General features: G+C 41.8%; 1 protein-coding gene across 3 annotated transcripts in view; it reads left to right on the forward strand.

Annotated features, from left to right (window-relative positions):
• The window catches only part of LOC136427396 (uncharacterized), a 77,469-nt gene extending 55,247 nt beyond the window's left edge, over window positions 1–22,222 (forward strand). For 2 of the 3 annotated variants that reach the window (XM_066416221.1, XM_066416222.1), the window contains exons 2-5: window positions 2,183–2,276; window positions 16,115–17,469; window positions 20,299–21,076; window positions 21,515–22,222. In XM_066416221.1, coding sequence (XP_066272318.1) covers window positions 20,397–21,076; window positions 21,515–22,184 — 1,350 coding nt within the window. In that variant the 5' untranslated portion in view covers window positions 2,183–2,276; window positions 16,115–17,469; window positions 20,299–20,396 and the 3' untranslated portion in view covers window positions 22,185–22,222. Of the gene's footprint in view, window positions 1–2,182; window positions 2,277–16,114; window positions 17,470–19,704; window positions 21,077–21,514 lie in introns of those variants that run through there. The other variant, XM_066416220.1, reaches the window with a different exon arrangement.
• Window positions 22,223–25,906: the final 3,684 nt, after the last annotated feature.

The raw sequence follows: 25,906 nt of genomic DNA on the forward strand, positions 1-25,906 counted from the left end.
ATCACAGCGAGTTCGCCGTCCAAGTGAAATGGGGTGTGAACGTTCCGCAGATGTTGGTAGCTCGCTCGGCACTGCATGGTGTACAATTTGACTTCAATAATTACATCAATAATGTAGTCCTTGAAAGAGTGTTCTGAAGAGATAACTCGTGAAAACTTGTCCATAAAAACTCCCCTTATTTTATTTGAAGATGTCCTCCGTTCGTAAAACCGTTCCATCTCCAGGGGGTTTATGTAAGTTCTGACCTTTACAAAATTACCAGCTCATATTCCTTTGACTCACATAACAGTCAAGTCTTATGAGTTAAGCGCGGCCATAAAGCATTCTATGGTACGTCTGGCCTCTATGCACTCATCCTTCCCTCACTCGTACTGTCTGTAGGGCTTTAAAGTAAAGTTATAACCATAACGGAGACGATGCGCTGCCGCTGGGTTAGACCTATAGGTGCCGCGTCGGTGTGAAGACTGCAATGAGCTGGGGTGATGTTTACAGCGTGACCTGGCGATTCTATCTCATCACCATAAAGCAGGCTGAGGAGATCCATCTCTCGGCTGTACATATCACCACGCCAAGTTAGCTATCTTGTCCATGAAGGGTTCCATACATTTGTCTTCGGTGATGTTATTGCAATGTTACAACTTTGATTTTATCTTATCTGTCAAAGAGTTTTTGGACAAGGTTTTTATAAAGCACGAAGACGTCAAAGGCATGCACTTATGCCGTCAGATATCAGTGAAAACGCGGTGTCATAAATACTTCCTCGAGGTTATCTCATTTATTGTCCTAGCGTCGTGACTTCACCACTTATCTTGCTCGGTCCTATGAAGAGTAAATTTGTTACATGTATATGGTTACCTCAGCAAGCCCCGTACTGTAGTTGTAGTCTCTACCGGACTGAGTACGCCGGTTATAGGGAGAAAATTTGCCAGGAGACTTTCGCCACTGTAGGTTTTTATTAACAGGAGATGTTAACCTTGCCGTGGACTGACTCTCCTGGTCAATTATCGAACTTTTTGCCGAAATCTACGATCCGTACCCCCGTAGGAAGGCCTGGTGGAGGCTACTGTGGTTGACTGCCGATCTAACAGTTTCGGTTACCCTAGAATTAATCCTTCGCGAAGTTCACTAACTGCATGCATTGTACCCGATGCCAGTATTGAAACACTACTTAGCGGTTGCGTCAAATTGAATCAATCAACCTCTCTCCTCAGAGACCGTGAAGTTGGGCACGCCGGAATGATTGTCTGAAGGGACGGAGAACACCCAATTCATCATCTTGTCTCTTCGGGGACACATTTTGACTTGAACGCGTGCACGAGCCATTGCACATCTCCGCCCTGACAGACACCTTGCAGATAATTATAGCGCGTATGTCAAACACGTTCTGCGTTTTTACACCACCTACGCCCCGTCGGCAGTTATAATACAAACGGTGCGACGCAATAGCTCATGCTACAAACATGGGAAAACAGCGTACAGAAAAAAAGGCATGTCCGGGACAAAAGGTTTGGAAAAAAACTGATATTTGCTGAAGTACCAAATTCACACACCAGGGGGTCTAAACCCTATTTTGACTTTTGTCTTCCCGACATCTATCCTCATACCGAATATCATCACAATCCGTCAAGAGGTTTTTAAGTTATTCTGACTACAGATATCCTGAAACACAAATCAAAAGACACACTCAAATACACACATACACACACACACACACACACACACACACACACACACACACACTCACACAGACAGACCAAAAACAATACCTCCATTTTTAATAGAGCTGACAAGATGTTTATTTTATAGTTTTATGGTCAGGATTATCTATGATTGTGACAGTAAGAAGAAAGTAGATCAACATATGTATCCTATATGTGTATCGTTTATATATGTGTTCTGCTCTGCCTACATGGTGTACGTATTCAGGACGCCGTCTAACAAGGCATGCGCTTTCTGATATATCACTTCCAAGCAGAGCGTATATCCGTAGCATTCAAACCACGGGACTACACATCAGCGCTCAAGACGCGCAGTGCACAATTGAGACAGAATGGTGTGTCTTCTACGTCAGTGTGGTGTACAATGCTGGCATTCATAAAGATTTCCTACCGGTGACATTTGATTCGTTAACCAACACAAGTGTAGCAGTCAAGCGAGCGCTGATTCTCATGTATTTATACAGACCGATGCGCCGTGGCATTTCCGATCTACTGCTGGGTAAAGAAGCTGCATGTCTGAGAACACCTTGGACTGACATTGGGCCATCTACACGGAAGGTAGGCAATATTGAGTATGTTTATGGAGGTTAGACATCCAGGTAATAAGATACGCTAAAAATGATTACTCAAGCAACTGGATATGATTGTCTTAACCTCATTGATATATCTATTTAGAGTTTTGGTATAAAACCTGGTTTTTAAGATCTGTCCTAAGTCACTGACGAAAGACAGCGCAGCGGATGCTGTCTGAAACATCTGATTGTTTCAACATTTTTTCCAGTTGCCTGAGTAATTATTTTTTGACTATTGAGTCTGGTTATTTCTAACATTCTAAAAATTGGATTGTATTACACAAAATAAGAGTGATCACTACCTGGTACTGCATATTCATTATAGAATATCTATTACTTCCGTTTGTTTGTATGTCTTCTCAACAATTACTTCCCATTAAGCCCTAGAGGATCCATTCCCTTCAATCATAATGTTTTGAACACTTTTGTTGCTTTTTTTCACCCAAAATATGTTGTTTTCCTCTAACGTATGATAATATAGTTCTACGAATTCACTCAGATATTTTCGGCGAGGTGCTTTTGAACAACAACAAAAAAAAGGGGGTGAAACGGTCAGATCTTATCACTCATGTTGCCTTCAAGGATATTGTATTCTACTTGTGCTTGGATATTTGTCAGCCCATCCAAGAGATTTACGTAGGAATATTCTCAATTGTTTCTGACATGAAAGCAACAATGGAACATGTAACAACGTGACTGACTACCAGTCTTACATGGCAACCAGATGGACAGAAAGATTTCAACAAACACAGTACCCTGCGAAAATAGACACGATCTACAAAGACAGGCCCAGAGATTCCGAATGGCCCAGTATAAGGCTGAGCAAAGCTCTGAAAGTGACTGTGGGGATATTGATAGTTGAGGTTATTGATGTGGAGCTAAAGTATCAGACACCCTATCTGTGAGGACCACATCGTATGAACCCAGGTGATAAAGTACTTTCTTGATTCAGTGTGATACAATATTGTGGTAAACTTTGACGCTGATTTTGGAAAGCAGCGTCTGTCATCGATTTCCATCCCCTTTTCATTCAATTTTCTTTTCATTTTTTTTTATTATATGCCTACCAGGGACGTCCATGTAGCTCACCTTTTAGAGACCTCACAGTTGAGCTCCTGATTCTAATTTGTGGGTAACTTGGAGACCCCGGTTTAATCATGGGTTGGGACATCTCGATTGGGGCTGCACCCGTCTTTCGGAAAGGACGTAAAGGGGTCCTAAGTTCGAGGAGGTGTTTCGAGCGCGCTGAAGGAAAAGGGCTAGCAACCCCTCCTTGCGAAAATATACCCTGCTACGTAAACAGCAAGGAAACGTGTTGATCTATATGCCACTAGGCAATACAATAATCTAAATGAACGGACGATATATGCCAACCACATAACCACAAAGCCAATGTCGGTTTCTGTTAGACTTATTCAGCACCAAAAGAAAGATTACGAGATCCTATAGATCCATTTCTTCTAATCCCCTGTGATCGTAAAGAGATTCGCACACTGACAAAAATACAATTTGCGAGATCACCAGCCTTAGGGTGATTCTTATCAACGTTACATTTGCACAAAGGAGTAGTAAGTCTTCCCTTGCAGAACAATCATTTGCTACCTTACATACAATTGCTGACTCAGATGAAGTGTTATGCAAGTGTGCATATAATACATCGAGTGAATAACAGCTTGCATTTAGATGCAATAGTTGCCTTCTATGTCTATAAGACATCTGTTAAAGCAAAATATGATCCAATTTACGGTCGATCCTCCTCCTACAGCACAATTGGTATGAGATTGAATTACATCTCGAGACTGTTATAATGTTTAAGTAGTATGGATGCAGCATATGAAGCTCCCTGTGCATATGGATGTATGTTGACTACAGTAGAGTTCTTTATTACCTTGTTAGTCATATTACCGTCCACGGTAGTGATCTGAGTGATGGTGATGAGTTTAATATGTAATATCGATCGAGAATGGTGTCCCAAATGACGTCATATGTAAGGCAGTCATCAGCAACGTCTTTTGGTAACAAAAGAAGATGTAGATTCATGTGTCAGGCTGGCGCCGCAGGTTATTTGAAGGAAAAGAAAATCATCGTTCACAGAAACTCCCCGGGGCTCTGCGCAGCTCAGCGCGTGATGTGGTGTTTGTGTCGGGAGATGTTTCTCACGTTTAGCAGCTTTATGCTCTTGTACAGCTCGTTTAAGTTGTACAGTCTGACATCTCGCAGTAATTGCCTTTTTTGTCAAAAGCAACGGTCCAATTAGCTTTCAGGAAAAGTTACGACCAGACCGTTAAACAGACTGCGCGCTCGCTGTCGATGTTCCAAGCACGGGGTGGCAAGTACACGTTTCTGATATCATATACTGTAACTATAACTATAAATATAGCCATAACTATGTCAGAGACATAAAGAATTCTTAAACCGCCATAAGAACATGAACGTCAAGGAAAGTTTGAGGTAAGTTCAGATTCTGGCAAATTTTAATTGCGCGCATGTGTTGTATTAAAAAAAAGCCATTACATGATAGCAAAATGTTACACAGATATTGTCATTTATAGGTGACTGTATCAATATGTCAGTACTAATGCCGTTGCTAAATACGTGCTTAGGTAACTGCTAAGTATCACACCTTTAACTGCTTCACTTTATTAACACTTTATCTGCACTTGAAGATAAGACAATTTCGCGCAGCTAAGCAGGAGACAAACCGCTGCACGGGAGGCACGCAGCACGGGAGGCACACACCCTGCTGGCTGCATAAGGCATGCGTCACGACTAGGACTGCGTACCTAAAAGTAACATCAGGTACAGGTACCAGTACAGGGATTTAGGTACAGGAAGCGGTACAGAGGTTTAGGTACAGATCCGAACCTGAACCAACAGGTCCGAACCTGAACTTGTACCTTAACAATTTGAAAAAAAAATTAATATGTGTTCCTTTGAACTTCTTCAATAATAACAGAAACATAGATAACAACTTTCACGGTACAGTACCAGCGCAGACTACCAGTACGTACGCAGCCCTAGCCACGACAAACCCCGCTAGCAGAATGCTTCATGGGATGCAGACTAAAACTTCACCGAAATAAGATGGGATAGATCAAGGAAACTACTTTTTTCTCCACAGAAGATTTGGATTTATGAAAAGGGATGGACATCTCATCATTGCCAGATCTATCACCAACACATTGTGACAACTTCAATATCAAAAGAGCAATTGTGTAAAGAGTAAAGAGTTATGAAGAGGAGCAGACGATCTGTAAGGGTTTTCAGACTTATTGCGGGGTACACGATCTTTCGACAGAAGGCGGATTTTCAGTATAGGCCTGTGATTTTGATCAAAGCAACTGGCAAAAGGCCCAACTCAAGAACTCCCCAGACGTACGAGTAGTGCTGCTTCGCCAAGTAGGTAACCACCATACCGTTGCCCTTCCTTTGGGTCCTGCGGACTTTTTGAGGTCATACAACACGAACAGTAATGATGAATTATACAAAGCTTATTGTTCCCAAAGAGGAGTGATTCTTCAACAATAAGAATGCCCCTTTCGTCTCATTATGTTTAGCCATAAGTATGGCTAAACATATTGTTTTCTCTCATGTTTCTTCTCCTGTCAAATCTTCAAATCGATTCATCTCTGTCATTTTTTGACCAAATGACCTGAAATTTGGTACAGAGGTAATGTAGGCAAAAACGAAAGTACGTTCTTTTTCTTTTTTTGATATTGACCTTGAAAGTGATTTTATTGAGGTTTTTAGGCTATTTTTAGCATATCTTGGCCTCCTGCGCCCTGGTATTTCAACCGAATGACCTGAAATTTGCTGTATATGTGGCTTGAACAAATATCTAAAGGACTACATTCCCATTTTTGGCATACATATATTCAAAACGATTTATTTTGGGCTTTCTTGACAATATTTGCCACTTCTGTCACTTTCAATACTACATGTGACCTACAGGTCGTTGACCCCGAGTGCCTTGCACCTGGCGAAGCTGGAAGTTTGCTTACGAGGAGGAAAGACCGGACATAAACATTTAACGTGATTATCGGGAAAACACCATGTTCCCTTAAACTCAGTGGTTAAATTGCAGTTTAGGAAATTTTATAACAGAAAACAAGTTAAATCAATGATTTTGTGAATGTTTATTCTAGCATTAGTTATTCCAGATATTTTCAAACTCCAAATTCTTCAACACAACACGGGAGATCGTTTCTCCTCAGACTGGCGCGTACTAGTGACTATATTATGTGCCGGGAATGTTTATCTATCGCACGCCTTGGAAGGAAGTTCAACCATGATAAATGGTCGGCCGTTGCGAAAATTTGGAATCCCATGCTGTTGATTTTCGTGATTGAATCTGTAAGAAAATATATTTTCATGTCGTTCATGTTTTTGGGACGGACGCCGGGACGGGGTGAATTTTTTCTATCATAACATTTTCGTCCCGTTAGTAATGCAAATCGAATCGTGTTGCACAAGAGGCAAAACACTAAAAACGTGGGTCTTGTGGAGTGTTTTGGAGCGGGAAAATGCCGGATATTAGCGGTGCCGAACAGTGTACATCGTCGCGCGCGGGTGACGCTCCGTCAAAACAAATCCGCTGGTGGTCTAGCGCGGCCACCGAAAATAGGCAGAAACACACAGGAGGACTTAGCACCTTCGTTTATGAGGGAATTGTGAAAATCTTTTGTTACAAATTGTTCGAACATTGAAACATTTGGATAGATGGTTTGAAACTGTTCTAAATAAAGAGATTTTTGTGTAGTTACGTTCGAAATGTTTCCAACGTATGTGAAATAAGTTCAAACATGTTATAAGTTTCAATTCTAATTGTTTGAACACTTTAGAACTATTGTGACTTAGACATTCTTTTAATCAAAATAGTTCAAACGTATTACAAATATTATATTAAAACCCTCTCGGTGACTTTGAATTGACTCAAATATGTTGTTTTTGGTCATTTCCTTCGTCTCCTGTCAAATCTTCATATGTATACTATGGAAAACTTCATTCTTCCCTGGGGTTGATCTTTTTTAATTCAATTTTGAACTGGGTTGATTATGCGCAAGAGTGTAATTTTCAGCGGATATTTTTCGACTGGTTTCTACATGGAAATGGCACGGAATATCCCATTCTTGCAAGGGGAGGATTCTTTAATTATTTCTTTCAATTTTGAGCTGGAATGATTATGAAAAAGTCCATTTTTTTAGCAGAAGTGTATTTGTTAATCAATTAGTGGATATGGTTGTGGACTGGTCCATATTGTGTTGAGGTGCTACTGGAAGACTCAATTTTGGACTGGGGTGATTCATTTTTTTAGTGCAAGTATTTTAGAATGGTCCATTGTTATTTTGGGAGAGTCCATTTTTTTGCATGGCGAGGAGTATGGCTAAACATGCTGTATTTGCTCGCAAATGTTGCCTTTCTAGTATAACATCCATTTTACTCGCGGGGTGTTCTGTATTCCGCTGCTCTGCACCAAAGGGCCTATACACGAAATACGTTTTAGGTTGACTGCCCACATTAGCAGCACTGGAAAGTGCAATTGCAAGTTGACCGTGCTAATACTGCACAGGGCATCCATCAGTGAGGCAGAGACAGACTTACTGTCGGATACGGTACAAGAATGGATAAAGAAGCAAATTTACACCGACCCGACATGATCAGGTATCACCATGTCAAGTTTTGGTGATCAGTTTACCACGGATGGATTACGGCAGCATGTGCAGTGTAGTCAATAAATATGATCACCATTCTGACTCCATGTACTGTAGAACATTATGACAAAGAACGCCATAGAATCAAAGCTGGAAGAACTCTCTATCACCATGTCAAGTTTCGATAATCAATCTACCACGGATTGATTACAGCAGCATGTGTAATGTACAGTGTAGTCAATGAATATGATCACAATCCTACATACCGTGTACTGTAGAACATTATAATAAAGAACAACATACAATTGAATTAAAGCTGGACGAGCTAGGTAGCCTCCACAAGGCCTTTCTAAGGGGTTATGGATAGTAGACCGGCAAAAATAGGGTGAATACTTGACCAGAGGATTTCAAACTGTGCTCTATGGCTGGCTATCTCCTCTTGCATGCTATTCTGTTTGGCCAATTTAGACTATTCCAAGCAATCTATGGTGTCTGTCAGTGACTAGAACTACGTACATCGATACCGTCAAAACGATCTTAAACTCTAGCTACAGCACATTCCTTCCAAATGGAAGAATGATTCCCCTCAGATTCTGAGGTAATGATATTGGACAGGAGTCAGACACACTCGTCATGTAAGAAGGTCTCCCCAATCGATCAGCGGGATGATCCATGGTGCTGTCCTCGCTAAGTGACCGACCTAGCCGCCTCATTTTTACTCCCATCGACACACAAGCCCCTGGCGAATTAAACACGGGATTATCCGAGGCTTTTCTGAATACAGAAGCTATCCCAGGAGAGTCCATGTACCATGGTTCAAACCTACCGCAAATGAATCATCCATAACACAGCATGGATTCTCAGCGAGGCAGATACAAAAGTCACGGACAAGTTGCTGGTAAGATAGAACACCCAAATCACAAACACCAGTAACATCTACTGACATAATTCCACCAGGGTACATAATTCCGTCACCCTGAAAAGATATATCCAAATAGATCTCGGGTTCGAATCCCCAGACGCCACCGATATTGTGCCCTTAGGAAAGGCACTTTACCCGCCTTTCCTCACTCCACTCAGGTGTAAAAATGGGTTGTCGTTCTCTGTACTTGGCACTGTTGATAGAAGTTATAAACTCTAGTGCAGTGCCACGTCGTCCTTGCAATTGAAAAAAATAGATCTCCAACCCAACGTCCCCAGTATAATGCATTCCTGTATATCTAAACTGTGCATAACTTGCGGTATCTCTAAAACATACTGCTTTTCAAAGTAACAGATTCAGGTAACTCGGTGATGTAATCCGGCAATCCAACATTGTCTTCCCTTGTGAGCAAAGATTTCACCTTTTATAGGAATCATTCAAACTAAAATTTCAGCCTTGTGGAAAACACGTTATCTATTTTTGGTCGATGACGAGAGACATTAGCCTTGGTAACCCTGAAAAATGATTTCCCGCCAGCATGCATGGACTCTAACACCTGCTTTCTCTCAGGGATGCCCAAGGACAGGAGGGGATGATGCAGAGTCCAGGTGTACATCCTCAGAGGAGACGGAATAAGCTCCAAATCTCTGAACATGCTACTAAATATGTAGAGATGTCATGTAGGGTTACTCAAACCATGCTGAAGTTATCCAGGCATTGTCTAAGGTTGTGTAGTCTGTGTCAGTGCCGTCTCCATGTTTCATGAGAGCATGGAACTCACCCCCAGCATCCTCAAGCATTCTCCATAATCTTTACACATTGTAAATGTATCGTCACGCGTTATGGAAGATGGCATTGATGCCTCACATTGGATTTTTTGGGGTTTTCTCTGCCAAAAGCAAATGTAGAGAACGTCTGAGTTTGCATTTCATGAGTGAGGTACGCTTCCTAGATCCTCCCTATCTTGACAATGAATGCACATATAACATTGCCAGTTACTGTCTTATCCTACCATACTGGCCACACTAAACGCCTTCCTGATCCAATGAGTCGTTCGTTATCCTCCCTCGATGCCATGTTGATTTAAACATGTCCTCTCGAACACCGGCGGTGCCTGAACCTAATCACTATGGCATCCGGTATGGTTGTTCCCATGAGCTAGGTGGTAAATCTAGTCAGGTCTTCTGGCTTTATTTCAGTTCTCTGGTTAACTAATCTAATCACTATGTCATCCGGTATGGTTGTTCCCATGAGCTAGGTGGTAAATCTAGTCAGTTCCTCTGGCTTTATTTCAGTTCTCTGGTTAACTTATCTAATCACTATGGCATACGATATGGTTGTTCCCATGAGCTAGGTGGTAAATCTAGTCAGTTCTTCTGGCTTTATTTCAGTTCTCTGGTTAGCTACAAGGTAATCTATTTTCCTTCAGAGTGAGACTACTACATATCAATGTTAAGTGAGAAGGGAACGTTTGATGCCCTGAACTTCATTCCATCCAAACGACCCGGAGAGCATTTAGCGTTATGAACTTTGCTGTACGGCTGATACAAGTGTATTTAGCCTCCGGCAAACCAATTTACAGTTTTATACCTTTGTACATCATGCCGTTAAGTGCGATTTTATCTAAAGCATTGGTGATCTCTTGTATATCAACGTTTTAACGTCTGCATATGATTTCGAAATGACTTCCCGAAGGAAGACCTGTGGTTCTTTGCTGTCGAATTTGACGCGCCGGGGCAAAGATAGATGCAAGACACGACTGCTAATGTCTGTCCTCAAACCACGGTCTAGATAAACTTTTTCCAAGGTCCGCGCTGAAAAGTTATTTTGTGTCGGCTTTTGTGTGTTCATGGAGGTTTCTGTTCGGCATGTGTACGCTGTGGTCACTCTATCATGCCTCTTAGCCTCTCTGTACACGTAACTTGGTTCTAGATAGTTTGTGTCCTCTCATGTACGTATTGTGACATCAGTGTAACTTAGAGGACTTTCTGGCGTCTTGGGCAAGGTTAATCATGTGGAGAATAGTGGAATTGCTAGTTTTCCCAGATTATGTACCAGTTTTACGACGTCAAAACATGGCAATCTTCCAACCAATGATTTAGGAAAGATGAGTAGAAGACAACGAATGGGCAAAGATCATCGATGAGACTTTTAAACGAAGTGCTTTCGTTCAAGGCAAGCAAGGCGAACTTCAGATCAAACGATGGCAAAGCAATCATTGCGATGCAGCATCTTGTTACCCCGGGATCTCCATGGGACGGGTCGGGGATTTGGTCTGTACAAAAGACGAAAATAGGCACGTAAGATGTATGGAAGTACAGAGGAACCATTGAAGGGTGACAAATACGGACTGCCCTGTCCCTAACTAAGGGTTCTGAACAGCAAATGGGGAAGCGTCAACAGTTAAGGATGAAAGCAGTCTAGAGTTGTAGTTTCGGCAGTTGAGCAGGGAATGTAAGATTGACTGTTGCCCACCAGAATTGAAGATCTACAAGGATGAAGTCTAGATAAGAGAGCATTGACAATGTATGGCCGTAGACAAGGCTGAAATAAAAAGTGTGGACGAAATCTGGTTTACATTTCCAAATACCATAATAAGCATACATCCCTGACCAGTGAATGGTATTTATGATATTGATATGATAAATGGTGGGGAATAACCTTCACGGTGTTTTATACCAGGTTCCCAGCTGTATTTTTCTCAGTTCATTGCCTTGATGCCATCTTAACCATTTATCATTGTTCACCCGCCTCAGGTCAGTAAAACTGTGCTAATATTTACTTCATGCATTCATTGGATTCCCAAATTTATTATATGTGGATCCGGAAGCCACTTTCGGTTTCCTCGTGATAGAAGTCTGAGAGCCTGCTTTCGAAAAGGAACGCCACAGCCCTTAGATCTAAATGTCACGACATTCCGCCACACAAAACTATACTCACCAGCGAGAAGAGCTTTTCTGCTATCTTCCAAAACATTCCATGGCTCGATAGATGTTGAAGTCAAATACCCGGTAAGATAAGATTCTGTGCCTGATATTCTACCTTTTATCTCCGTATCTAACGTTACAGGATGGTCGTAAGGAGGATTTTGGATATGATGTTAATCAAATGCAAGAGAGAGAAAGAGATATAGGAGAACCTTTAGTGTATTTTCCTAACTTAAAATTAAAGTTAGATACAAGCAATGTCCATCAGAACTAAGGCAAGCTATATATATACACTTTGAGAAGATATTAGTCAGAAGAAAGATGCTACCAATGAAATCACTGCATGTAAGTTACAGTGCATCCATTTCGTACGCAAGAAATCAAAAAGGAATTTAAAGAAAGTTAAGTGAAATGTATGTCTACCACTTGGGAGCATCTACATTAATTTTCTAGATGAAAAAAAAATTCAGACTGTCCCAACCAGCCTATATTCTGTTTCGCTCGTGTGAAGCTTCTGACGTTATCAATCCAACACATTGTGATCTGCCCTAAAGGATAAATTATCCTGTAATACTCAGGCTGGTTTTAGGATTGCAATATTACGACTGACCCAAAGGACTTGAAAATGCAAGGATTTCCCCGAGGAAGGGAATATGGGGTTCTTGTGCTCATGTGTGCATGACATTCCTGACACTTAGAGTGCTTCAAATCCTTAGATATTGCTCAAAGGTCCTCTCTGATCAACGTCATTCCTCTTGCCAGTCATTGCCATCTCTCATCCCCCGCAATTCTTCCTCTTCATGGGCACATTTTCCGTGATACCTCTTACACTTGTCTCCGCCGAGAATGTTTATAACATGTTATCGGGCCTGGTCGGTTCGCTTCTCTCTAACTTTCAACAGTTACGGACAGCTTTTGAGATTTTTTATTTATTTCTTTGGTTATGACCTTCAGTAGACAGATCTTTATTCACATTCGGACCCCGGAATTATCTGAAGGATTAGTTTATGCAGTATTTTTTTATGGTCATGTTGCTATTCGATGGGAGATCTTGAAAATACAGGGACACTACGTTTGCTATGGCAGTTAGTACAAGGACATAACTTTTTTGCTGAAGCTACAACAACCGAAGATGATGAAAGCCCATAAAGATATTGGGTTGACAACACGACCATATATTGGATCCTCTTCTGTGCTGAGGCTGCCACACGTGCCAACTCAGATTTATGCAATCTGATCAGCCCGTCTATCACTAGAGTTACAACACGTTATAGGGAATTTGAAGATGAGCCAACGTGTATCATCGGTTATTAGTGTGTAACTCTTTTGTGCTGAGGTCGAAAATTTCTGAGATGTCGATTAATACTAATTCTACAACAATAAATTTCTGTTGATATTTCTTCGAATCGTTCGATGCATTGTCTTCAATACTCCTAAGTAGTGGGGTATCAACTGACGCATATGTATGTATCAAATCTCCAAAATATATATCTCAAGTCAAATGATATATCTATGGCTGCATTAAATTACAGAAATTGCCGTACAGCATGCCATCCATCAATTGTTAGGATTTGGCCCGTGCCTCTGGTCCGGAAACTTACGTAGACTCAGGGGGTCCCGTTTCGTCCGACACATGAGGCCGTTGGTCCGGAAAGACAAGCAGTAAAGCATCGTAAGGTCCATTTAGCTTTTATGCGCTCTCATCGGACCATCCTTGACCCAAGAGACATGCTTGACGTGCACGCGATGTGATATCGTGGACCAAATGGTGAAATGGTACTGAAATGGTAGTGCATTAGCTGCATACTTTTTTATAGTTTCTAGTCATCTTTCCAGTCACCATGGTCAAATTGTAAGCCGTAAAGTTGTTTTTTTGTATGTGCGTGCTTGAAACGTATGCCGACCTAACATTCAGGCCGTCTTGTTTGTTTCTTTGTTTGTTCGTTTGTTTGTCTGTTTCATTTAGTTCTCCATAAGTGTACAATTTTCACAAATCATACAATCTTCTTCCTGGAGTCCATCTGCATTGAATACAACTGAATCAAATACAAGAACAAAATGTATACAAGTAGCAGATAGTAAATAAAACAAAGGAAAACACAATGAACAGAGGAATTCAACGAAAGCCAGGTAGCGCTATCGGAGGATTAATCACCACTAGAACAGTACGTTATTCCCTTCAATCCGTGTTAGAATTGGAAAGAACTTTAATCTGATAGAGCTCCTCTCGTGTGCAAATGAAATCAGAGCGATAGAAGAATCAATAGAATTAGATGGCGTAGTAAGCCTTTAATCCAACTCCCTATAAAACTTAATTAAAATCATCAGAAGAATCATGGACGTCTTTCTTAATTAGCCTAGTCTGCAAATTGAATTGGTTGTACCGTGTGTTAGAAACACTAGTCCTAGGCATGTGATCACTGAAGAAATCTATGTAAATCAACGTAAAAATGAGTTAAAACCATCCTGTAGTCGTCAGCACCTATGGTTAAGTAGGTGACCTCAGACTGAAAACGAGCATGACGCCTTTTCGTTACAATGGCCATGGAATCAATTTGGCTCGTATAGTGAAAGAGTCAGTATTGCGTGAAAGAAATTTTTTATAGTCTACAAGACAATCAAGAGCATGTGACGACATCAATGAAGGTTTTTGTTTTTCTTCAGCTGGCCCATCTGCATTTCTTAATATCCTGGGATCACAGGTCCCAGCTACATGTACACTGTACGATCGAAAGCCAGAACGTCGAACTATAAAGCCCCCTCTCACTGGACCCGTGGCACACTGGCGGCGTCGTTGCGTCCTAAATTGGATTTGTGTTACCTTCGACTTAATAATGGGAATATCATTCAAAACGTACAAGTATGACCAAAAAGACAACAAAACACACAAAGCTTAAAATGATTCGTTTTTTGTCGATGAAATTCGTTGAGTGCTTTGTAAATTCGATCGACCGCAGCGACGCCGGCTAGCGTGCGGCGGGTCCAGTGAGAGGGGGGCTAAATGGCGTGACGTATCATCGTACTGAAATTCAGTGTAGTTGCTAAACAACCGGGTTACCCTACATTTTCCTTTTTGACACCTTCTATGCAATAAAGCTGTAATTGGAAACAAGGTGATCGACGATTTTACACACCTGACTGGTCGGTTTGCGCCTGTATTGGGTTGAAAAGTCACGAACACCTTATCCGTCATTGGCTTTAAAACTTTCATACCTTGCCGCCTGCATTTCCGACGAGAAAAACATTTACTGTTTCTTGCCAGTCGGTAAGCATTGCACATTATCTCGTTCCATTTTCCGGTACGCTGTACATATAGGGAAATTGCTAAATGAAGATTAACTTCACCTGATGGAATTCTAATTTGACTGTTTATCAGACTGGGAATGCAAGTCGATTTTACCACACCTGATTAGTAAGCAAGTCTCGTGCAACCATTTTAGGCCTCTTACCAGAACAACAAAAACGTCAAAATAGAATATTGGTCATGATTTGAAACTAAATCAACAAAACTGAAAGAGACTTATTAATCTATACCGTGGTAGTAGGTTGAATATAAAGCAGTCAGGCAGCGTAAATCTTTACATACATGTATGTCGTCAGACCCCTTGTCGTAACATTTTCTTGAGCAGTAAAACTGTATTTTCTTAACCATTTCCACAGCAGGTAATTTCACGCATTGAAGGTTTACCTTTCACGACGCCCCTCTTAAATTCCAATGTCTCTGATGGCGTTTACTCCGCATGATGTATTGAAATATGAATTGAGGGCGTCACAAGCACGGAATCGTGGGATTCAGGTGTTCCATCTTTAAACCACTGGTGTGCCCCCACCCCCCGTTGAAAATCTGAATTATCACATCCTGTACTCCGGCTGCGGGTGGATGATTTTATGTTGTCTCCGTCAGAGCTGGATGGTTACGTATAGAAAGGACAGTTTATCACAACGACCTAGAATTTACCTTTTAATTCTCTACGCACACGACAAACATTAATGTATTCAGCACATGACTATCTCATTTGCACGCTTCCTCGTTTATTGGGGTACATGAGCACTTGTACTTTAGCTTTGCGATGTGCACTTCATGTTTTCAGTTAGAGTACGGTGACATTGATGTGGTAGAATTACGAATGAGACCTTCAAAAGCTGACAATCTAAGCCTAAGTTTGATTGAAAATTTATCAGAAGAAGAATCTACCAAAGTAATACTGGAATAGGTAAGCCAAACAATATACCATCTTACTACTAACTTTTGCGTATAGTAGACAATATGCGCCATGCTAACCTCCTAGGTAAAACGTATGCTTTGTTTTTGCCGTTCACCCAGGAACCCTGAATTTGCATTCAGAGAAGACGTCAGTAAAAGAGCACACTTATCCGGCGCTTCAAATCAAGGCGAAGTGCTTCGGGAAAGCAGTCAAAGTGCCCAATGAGACGTTAATGCTCTGGACGTGTCTGCACATCTGGGACGAGCCTGGGAGGTTCTTCACATCAAGAGGAGGGGCACTGATGGCGCGAACTGGTATTCAGAGAACATTATCCGGTGTGACATTTGAATCAGCTCCTAAGTGGCTGTGAATGCCGGCGTGTGTGTGGGGGGGAGATTGATTCGCCCGTACATGATGAGCGTGGCATTTCCGATCCACTGTTGAGTCAACGAACCACCTTTCAGAGACTACCTCGAACCTACTCTGACATTCAACGACGAGCACGGAAGACAGGTGGTATTGAGACTGTCGGTGGAAAGCTCATTTCGTTTTATTGTTCACTGTGTACTCGGATGGAATATATCGCACACAGGGAACGTTTCCAAACACCAGGGAGACATGAAAGATATCACCGAATAGGCATGCAGACAAGAGATAGCAGAAAATGTTACTGATGTGGAACTTCTACCGTCTCGTGAATTACAACTTCCACGAAACATTTGCTGCCGTGTGGAGTATAGTGGCTGACGGAATGAGTTTCCAGACTTTGTAGTCTGGGAAAGAGGCGTTTACCTTGTTTCCGGGCAACACATTTGGGCAGAAACTTATTACCTCATTCCAGACAGTAAAGAAAGGTTATGGACGTCATAAGGCATTGCCGCCCAACTGATGGAGGCGGATGATGTTTTTCAATTCCATCCACTGGCTTGATTTACATTTCTATGGATACCGATTTTTCGGCGATATCTCTCATGCATGTGGCAGCGTCTCTTTGAAATTGTCCGGTACAATTAGAGACCGTGGTTCATCGATACCGTACAGCCTTGTTATACCAATATTTGAGAGGTAACTGAGGGCATGACAGAAGGCACCTCAACCGTTACGTGTTTTCGATTAGAGACCGTATTTCATCGATACCATACAGCCTTGTAATACCAATATTTGAGAGGTAGCTGAGGGCATGACAGAAGGCACCTCAGCCGTTACGTGTTCTCGAAGAGATGCATTGCCGCGCGGAGATCGATATGGCTACCGAACCCGGACTAGTAACGTGATATCGTCTGATCCCCGGTGGGCTGTGCTGAATTCAGCATGAAAAGCTGCCAAGAGGTGCAAGTCAAGTAGGAAATAAGCCTTCACAACGAGTAAGGCCAACACGATGGAAGGAAGCGGACCTACTGGAGATGCTGCCATCTTCGCGCTGTATCCGCTAACCAGCCGTCTGAGATGAATAGCGATTCCCCACGGCGTTAAGGTAAGCTTCGGATCACTGATACAATCAAGATGACTAGTGGCATTTTGGGCTTTTGATAAAGGCCAGAGAATATCAGGGAAAGCACTGGTGGATACACTGTGATATCATGATAACAATCACCAAATACGTATTTATATTTAATTAAACATAGTGAAGCAAAGCATGGTTATAATGTTGGCAACAATCATTTTCCGGGACAAAATAATACTCTTTTACAGAAAAAGTAGATCATTCAAGGCCACAATTATAACTTCAGGAATCAAAGCTTACTTAGAATATTGATTCCCCGGGATAGATCGATGAAATGGGACCCAAGAAGGCGGGCAATTCCGTTTCTTGTAAGCTGTTCAGAAAGATAAGAAGAAGCAAAGACTTAGTGTAAGATGATGGAGGATTGGAGGTATCTTTTTTTGGTGTTCCCTGGATTATGCTTTACGAAAATACATAATATCCAATTTCTTTCCTTGGGTCGTACTACATTATCAAGAACCACGGTTAAGCTACGTAGACACGATACATCCACATTAACGTAGCAAAGGGGTTGCAAGCATATTGTTTTTTATATATGACAATCTATATCATGACGCTCGGCAGCAGGGAATAAAGGATAAAGAACAGCAGAGAAACTGAAAAAAGCAATAGAATTGTAACAGACATTTGATGACGAACAACTTGAATGACGTGATGGCAACCAGTTTGATATAGCTATTGGAAGTAAAGTCGGGAAAGTTAGTTAGATATTTGAATTTAAAATATCTTAGTTTGCCTCTTTCAACACAAATGTCGTAAGAGGACACGAAGGGCTGTAAGTGCCAGTCCCGAGTGAGTGATTATTCCGTTCCTGATTACCACTGACATGAAAATCCTGGCTTTAACAACCGGCCCAGTTGAACTGAATTGTAGGGTTTCCCATGTCCCAATTATCTCATTATTGATGCATAGTGGACGAATGTGATCCATCGTGGAATTTGAAGGTGATGAGAACGGCGATAGAGATTTACAATGAATGTGATTTATGTTGTTAACTGTTCTTCGGAGATATAGATAAATCTGTAACTGATAAATAATGATAAATTATTCTACAGCAATGATATCGGGGCAGATTTCATGTTGGGAAATGAGTTGCTATTGAATATGTCCGAAACTTTCGCTGTCAAGAGCTGAGCATTCCATTTACTTTTTTTTCTATCGATGGATACCCCCAAATGGAGTTACCTCGATTGAGGACCAAATTGCCGTCGACGAAACGTGATTATATGATTTTTAATGGCAAACCCTTCCGGGAATTCTTTTTATTGAGGTAATCTCATGTAATTACGTGTTCTGGGTCAAGCCTGCCTCAAAAGCAATGGCGTCAATCTTTTGACGTGATTTGTGATCCTGACTGAAATGCCAGGAGGAAATGACCGGTCTGAGAAGCCCGCGTAATGCGCAAGGATACAATTTTTCAATCAATGAATTAATTTCTACTTGACACCAAAGCTTTAAAACATTCGTATGCCTGAATTATGTCAATTTTCAGTCAAGTAAAACTTGTAGGATGACGTAGAACACAAAAATTATCAACATATACAATTGCTTTACATTCTGGTTATAAAAGCGGACAGCTGTATGAAGAAAATAGTTTTTGAGTCTGTATGGGGTTTTGCTGTGGTGATGTGTCCGGAGTTTCTGAGTGATCTGCCTGTAGCCACAGATGGTACCATACAGTGCAGCTGGGTGTTTTTCATTGTTTGATGATCTTGTCAGTTATCCACTGTCTTTCTTATGTACGTTGCTAAGGCCCATGTCCAAAACTAAAAAGTTGAATTAACAAGATCATTTTGATCATATAGGGATGACGTTATTTTTGTTTAATGATTGTCTGGATCAAACAGTGCATGTATATAATTATTATTTTTTAACCTTTGTTTATTCATGATAAGCTCAAATTGGCACGCAGGCCGCTTTTCATTGAGGTCATGAGGAAAGAGGTAAGGGTCCATATGATACAATATAGCAGAGATACACGGTCATTTGAGTCCTAATAACTCTATCAACATATATCTTTACATATTTATGGTACAACAATATACAATTGCTACAACATACAACATATAGTAGGGCGAAGGCTGGTTCATGGTCCGTGTCCGTTCGTTTTGTTCATTTCCGTTACTTCAAGAGTCTCTTAACGGAAGTCAGATTCGGAGCCGTACGTGTGTCTGGCGGTACGTAGGCTGTTCCAGACACTTGGTCCGCGGTAGGCGCTATAGGCTACCGATCTTCTGAAGGTCTCTCGCTCCGGTTTGGGGACAACCAGCTGACTGCTTGTGCTTTTTCTGGTTGTCCGTGTACTTTGGTCTCTGCAGTACACAAACATCCGGCGCATGTAGAGTTGCAGTTATGATATGCAATGTTGATGCTGCGCTTGATCAGGGTGCACCGACGCAGGTAAACCCTAAGCTTACAGAAGTTCGATTCATGTAAACTGCATCTACCGAACACCTCATTCGTGGTCATGACCGACTGAATCACATTTTGACACAGACCATTACCCGAGCGCTCGGCTGCACGTTGCCATTTCCATACCCACCAATGACGTTCCTCTCTGTTGAACTCAGCAGTGATTCTGAAACGTGATAAAGCTTTATTGTGTATTCCCACTGCTGTAGTAACCATTCCATGGTATGGCCTCGTCAAGGCCAATCGAAATGCTCACGATTATTCCATTCATATTGCTGCTCAAGGCAGCGGGAGTACTGTTACACCTATTGATATTTTGCCAATGGCGCGTGATAAGACTATTGAATGCATTGCCGCAAAGCTGTTTTTTCTCTCTCTTCATTGCAGCTAGTAGGAAGTTTTGGGGTTCAATCACGCGGCGACTGATCCAAATCGAGCTTCATGGAAACAGAGTTCCGGCTGAATTTCAGCCAAGCTACCACAACATGAAAGTGCTGAACTCGGCTGTGGTGAAGGCACAAATAAAAGTGGTGATTGAAGACTTGGAGGAAGTGCTGCGGGAACTAAAGAAAGTTGCCGCCGAACTTCGCGTGATTATCGAGCAGATAGACGACATAACCGCGAGGATAGACCAGGAGGAGGCTCGTATGAAGTCGTTACAGCTTCTCAAAGGCCGTGAAGACAGCATGTCGCTGTTTGATACCCGCGGCCGGCCGAACGGCCAGCCCAAAATTCAAACTGCCCACTGCAGCCACATCTCGGACATCACAGGAGGTGCTAGGAGCAGGACCAGGTGTGAATATCCCGACATTCTAGTGTCCAGTCCTCCTCAGTTTCAGCACTTACGAGAAACCGCTATCGTAGATACGCAGCTGTGCTATCATTCTCACGGCGGGGAAGGTGGCCATCGCCAATATAACACCATCGATACAAGCGAGCTGAGGAAAATGCAGTCTGCTTCATGCGCGGAGACAAAATCTCAGACTCTTAGGACACGAGGCGAATGTAGATACTCGCCTGTTGGTGCGGAAAGTAATACAGGGGATGGTCAGCCTCACAAATCGTGCACACTAGACAGACGCTGTGATTCTACAGCCATACGACTGGTAACTATGAGGAATGGGCCAATTCGAACTGACTGTACCGTCACCGCCTCAAGTACAAGGTAAATCTGGGCATATGTATTAGTTATACGATACATTTTTTTTATTCGCAAGATGTGTTTAGTATAGCCTTCCTGCACAGTCGCTCGTAACATGACATTGTTTATGTGCAGCTCTACGTGTATATTGAAAAGTTGATATTTCGAGCAGTACAAGAGTTGGTTAACATGAAGCTGGAATTCTGTTTTTTCAGACTCCTGTCATCATATCTCAACACAGTTAATCATGCTATGGTAACATTTTCCGGCTGGGCTATTTGCGGGAGCGCAAAAAGAAAGTGTATATATGTCATAAAATATGCACAAATCATGCTCATAGTTATATTTTTTCACATTTTACATTTTACGTGTTTGGTTGTCTTTTATATAATACTGTTTGTTCCCGCAAACTGCCCGGCCGGGCCCCGGTTTGGAAATGTAAATACTTGTCCTTTGTTCCAGTGTTAGCCAACTTATAGAGTCCGAGGAGGCTCTCGAGACATGTCGGCAGGACACGCACTCTTACGTTCTGCACGGGACCAGACTGATGCACACGTGTTCCGGGAATGACTGCGGCGGGCCCAGTGACGCGGCCGGCGGTGACACCGACAGCGTCCTTACGATAGAAAGTACCGAGAGGCTTTTTAGAAGTCGGACGAGGCCCGAGGAGTACAGTTGTGGCGACTCGATTGGTTCTTCATTGTCGATACCCGTGTACGATGAAACTGCGTCTATGATGAAGAAGTCAACGTCGGGGTGCTTTAGTTGCGCTGCGGCGTCCAACACGGACTCTTACGAGGAGCTCGCCGTGACGAGTTGCCTGACGACAAGGAGGACATGGCGTTCACAAACTGTTTCAGACGCTCGTCGCCGCTTCTTCCGCCCAAAAGTCGAGCTGCGTAACGGCACCGGAATACGATATCATTCGATAGACGATCATGTTATGAAATCATCAGATGCCCACTTGAGGGACAGCGTTGGGGCACATTCGATATTATCTGGCTCACAAACATGGCTAGTCAGCACTGGCTCGCAGACGACTGAAGACATTTCAGACGTCGAGGCCGACGAGCGAGTGAAAAACTATCTAAGGGATTTCGTCAACCTAAGAGATGAAATCACAAAATTATGACACATCATAGAAATAAAAGAGGGAGGTTATTTTACGAGTATCTTGTGTTTGTGATCATTGTACCTTGTTTGTGTTGTTCTGAGTTGACAGAATACCACCATGTTTTTCCAACACAATGTTATTTCACCAGGCAGCCTGGCTACCATAATAGAAACTACAAAGCAGAATACGAAACGGGAATATATTCCTCCCCTTGCTTGTCCTAAAAGATATTTCGCCAGGCTACCATAAAAGAGCCTAGAAAATAAAATAGAATACAAAACTGACATATATTCCTCCTCTTGCTTGTCCTAAAGATATTTCGCCAGGCTACCATAATAGAACCTAGAAAGTAGAATACAAAACTGCAATATATTCCTCCCCTTGCTTGTCCTAAAAGTTATATCCCCTGCATGGTTACCACGATAATAGACCCTAGAAAATAAAATACAAAACTACAATATATTCCTCCCCTTGCTTGTCCTAAAAGTCATATCTCCTGGTTACCATAATAGAACCTAGAAAGTAGAATACAAAACTGCCATACATTCCTCCCCTTGTTTGTCGTAAAAGTTATATCTCCAGGTTACTATATAATAGACCCTAGAAAATAGAATGCAAACACAACTGCAATAAATTCATCCCCTTGCTTGTCATGAAAGTTATATCTCCAGGCTAGCTGGCATAAAACTTTCACACCCGTCTTGAGGTATGAAAACTAGCACCATTGTAACCTGCGGAGGTAATGCTGTGACAAATTGTTCCGGTATAACCTTGTTGCCTCCGGCGAAGAATACATTGTGTGTTCCCATGCGCCGCCACACCCCCGTGTCCCGCCGTCCTTCATCTTATCGTAGTCCAGAACCATTCACATCAATCAGCCAGCCACGATGGATAGCTGTGACTGTGGTATCTCTGCACAAGAAAAATGATTGTGGAGCATGAAAGTACATTCAACGGTGACAGTACGAATACATAAATATATTAGCCTGCAGATTTTTGTCGAGATGGAGTCACTGTGGCTATCAATTCAAAGTGCATCGTCCTCTATTATAAAGCCAATGCAAGCTTGGTGTGTCTTTGGCAACTTAAGTTTTGTGACCTCATACCTTCGCAATGATGTCAACCGTTACAACTGACATATTTTAAAGGTTTTTTCATTAACCATGCAAAAAATGTAGGTCCTCATTTGCATATAGATTATATCAGATAATGATCTTCTCTGCCAAAATGAAATAAGTTGACCAAAGTACGATAGTCTTATCTGAGCAAAGAATGCTATTATCGCAGTTTCTCTATGCAAATGAGGCCCTCATGGGCTTGATATATGAATGATGGTGTCCAGCTCTAGTTTGCTTCTAAACGCCACATGACATTCCCACCTTGATCACTGTGGTATTATAGTAGTCACATTAATTATGCTAATGACTCTAAATTTGCACATCTTTGATATCGCTATCATGGAGGGCAACGGATTCATAATGTTTCGTCATCAACTATCCAAATCAACTCTTGATTTGCATAGTTAGTATCTACATGCGTCAATCATCACTTACATACGCTATATCTATGAAAACCGAGATATAAAACCGGAAGTCCTGCTGCAGTGATAGGGAAGGCCGCCCGGTGACCCACAATCTAATTTTGCGAACACCTACCAACAAAGTAAATATGATTTACTACATATGTTTGTATTAGATTCATCCACAATAACTTCACGAGTTATGCTGTTCACAGACAAACACACAAAAACACATCGAAAAAAAAAACACAACGTAGATTCAAAACGGCTGATTATATATACGCTATACAAGAAAACCAATGTGGGCTCTTATAGATATGCACATGCATTCCCAATCTGATAGGCTTTTCACAAGAATAAAATGATCCAGAACAGAATGTAACAAAATCTATCAGAAACGTTCTACGGTGACCTAAGGTTCGACAGCTGACGGCGTTCGGTCAGGGTCAACTAAGGACAACTCTTCCTTTCTTCCAAATATGGTCATGTTTCTGTCCATCCAAAAAGACGTCACAGATGTTGAAAGAATCAACCAATCATCGACAGCCAAGATTCCATAACAACCGTTATAGTAAGAACTCCTTCCATAGATTTTGGTCATCTTTGTCAAAGCGACTTGAAATGCATTTCCTTGATGTAAACGTGGTAAGGCGACGGATGATTACTTTTCCTTCGCGGAGACTCTTGAAGGTGGCCGTGTACGCCGTGAGACTGGGCACATGGTCGCTTATCCTGTGAGGCCACAACCAAGACCATGGAGGCAGGCTTTTCTCTGCTGGAAGGCAGTAATTTCAAGACGCCAACGTCCATCCTCAGTCGTTTGTAAGTAACGTTAGCATGTCCTCGCTGCCATCAGTCATTTTACCCACTTCTGTATTATGGTGATTCTTGATGTGCGATGGGTTTCGCGATGACGTCTCTTGTTTCATATTTAGCGTTCTCAACCCATTAACAGTCGGGGGAAAAGACAGGCAGTGAAATTCTTATTGACGGCAGCATTTGTCATATTTTATCATCGATGTGATAGCATTCATCATGCCGTTTCACACGAATGTTTTGCATATTTTTTCTGATACATTCCTGAAAATTGTAACAGAAACGTTCTGTGACCTTAGGTTCAACAGCTGACCGCTTACGGTCAGGGTCAAGTAAGGACAACTGAGTTCCATCCAAATATGGTCATGTTGACAAAAGACGCCACGATCATTGACAGCCGCGTATCCATAGCAACAGCAAACAACCGTTGTAGCAAGAGCTCTTTCCGTAGATTCTGAGTACCTCTAACAACTTGAAATTTCCTTCAAGTAAAATATATTCATCCTGCCTGACAAGTGATTTCAGCATCGCCAACATACATCGTCATTCTTTTGTAAGTATCATGTCCCTCTATGATGATACCGGATGTGCGATGGGGCTCGATATGTCTCTTGTTTCATATTTGGCGTTCTCATCCCAGTAGCAGTTGGGTGAAAAGACAGGCATCCAAATTCTTTTTGACATCAACATTTGTCATATTTTATTATCAATGAAAAATAGCCTTCCTCATGCCGTTTCACATGAATGTTTTGCATATATGATTTGATATATCCCAACACAGAATGTAACAGAAACGTTCCACTGTGACCTTAGGTTCGACAGCTGACCGCGTACGGTCAGGGTCAACTAAGGACAACTGAGTTCCGTCCAAATATGGTCATGTTGACAAAAGACGCCACACTCGTTGAAAGCACCAACCAATCATAGACAGCCGCGTACCCATAACAACAGCGTAAACAATCGTTGTAGCAAGAGCTCTTTTGGTAGATTCTGAGTAACAGTACCTTTGTCAAAGCAACTTAAATTTCCTTTATGTAAAATATATTCACTCTGTTGGACCAGTGATTTCAGAGTCGCCAACATCCACCGTCATTCTTTTGTAAGTAGCATGTCATTTCTATGACGATACTGGATGTGCGATGAGTCTCAATGCGTCTCTTGTTTTATATTTGGCGATCTCATCCCAGCAACAGCTGGGTGAAAAGACAGGCATACAACGGTCCTTAAGTTTGATTTTGCTACATAAATTTATAGTCATTTGTTGGAACTTAGATTATAGAAAAGCTTAGAAAACATTTTAGAGAGCAAAAATCGTATCATTTTATTAGAGAATCCGATATGATAAGAAATATATGATCTATAACTTAGTATGAGTATCATTTTGTATCATTCCATGGAAAGGCTG

Source organism: Branchiostoma lanceolatum, chromosome 2 (genome assembly GCF_035083965.1).
Source record: "Branchiostoma lanceolatum isolate klBraLanc5 chromosome 2, klBraLanc5.hap2, whole genome shotgun sequence".
Taxonomy (NCBI): domain Eukaryota; kingdom Metazoa; phylum Chordata; class Leptocardii; order Amphioxiformes; family Branchiostomatidae; genus Branchiostoma; species Branchiostoma lanceolatum.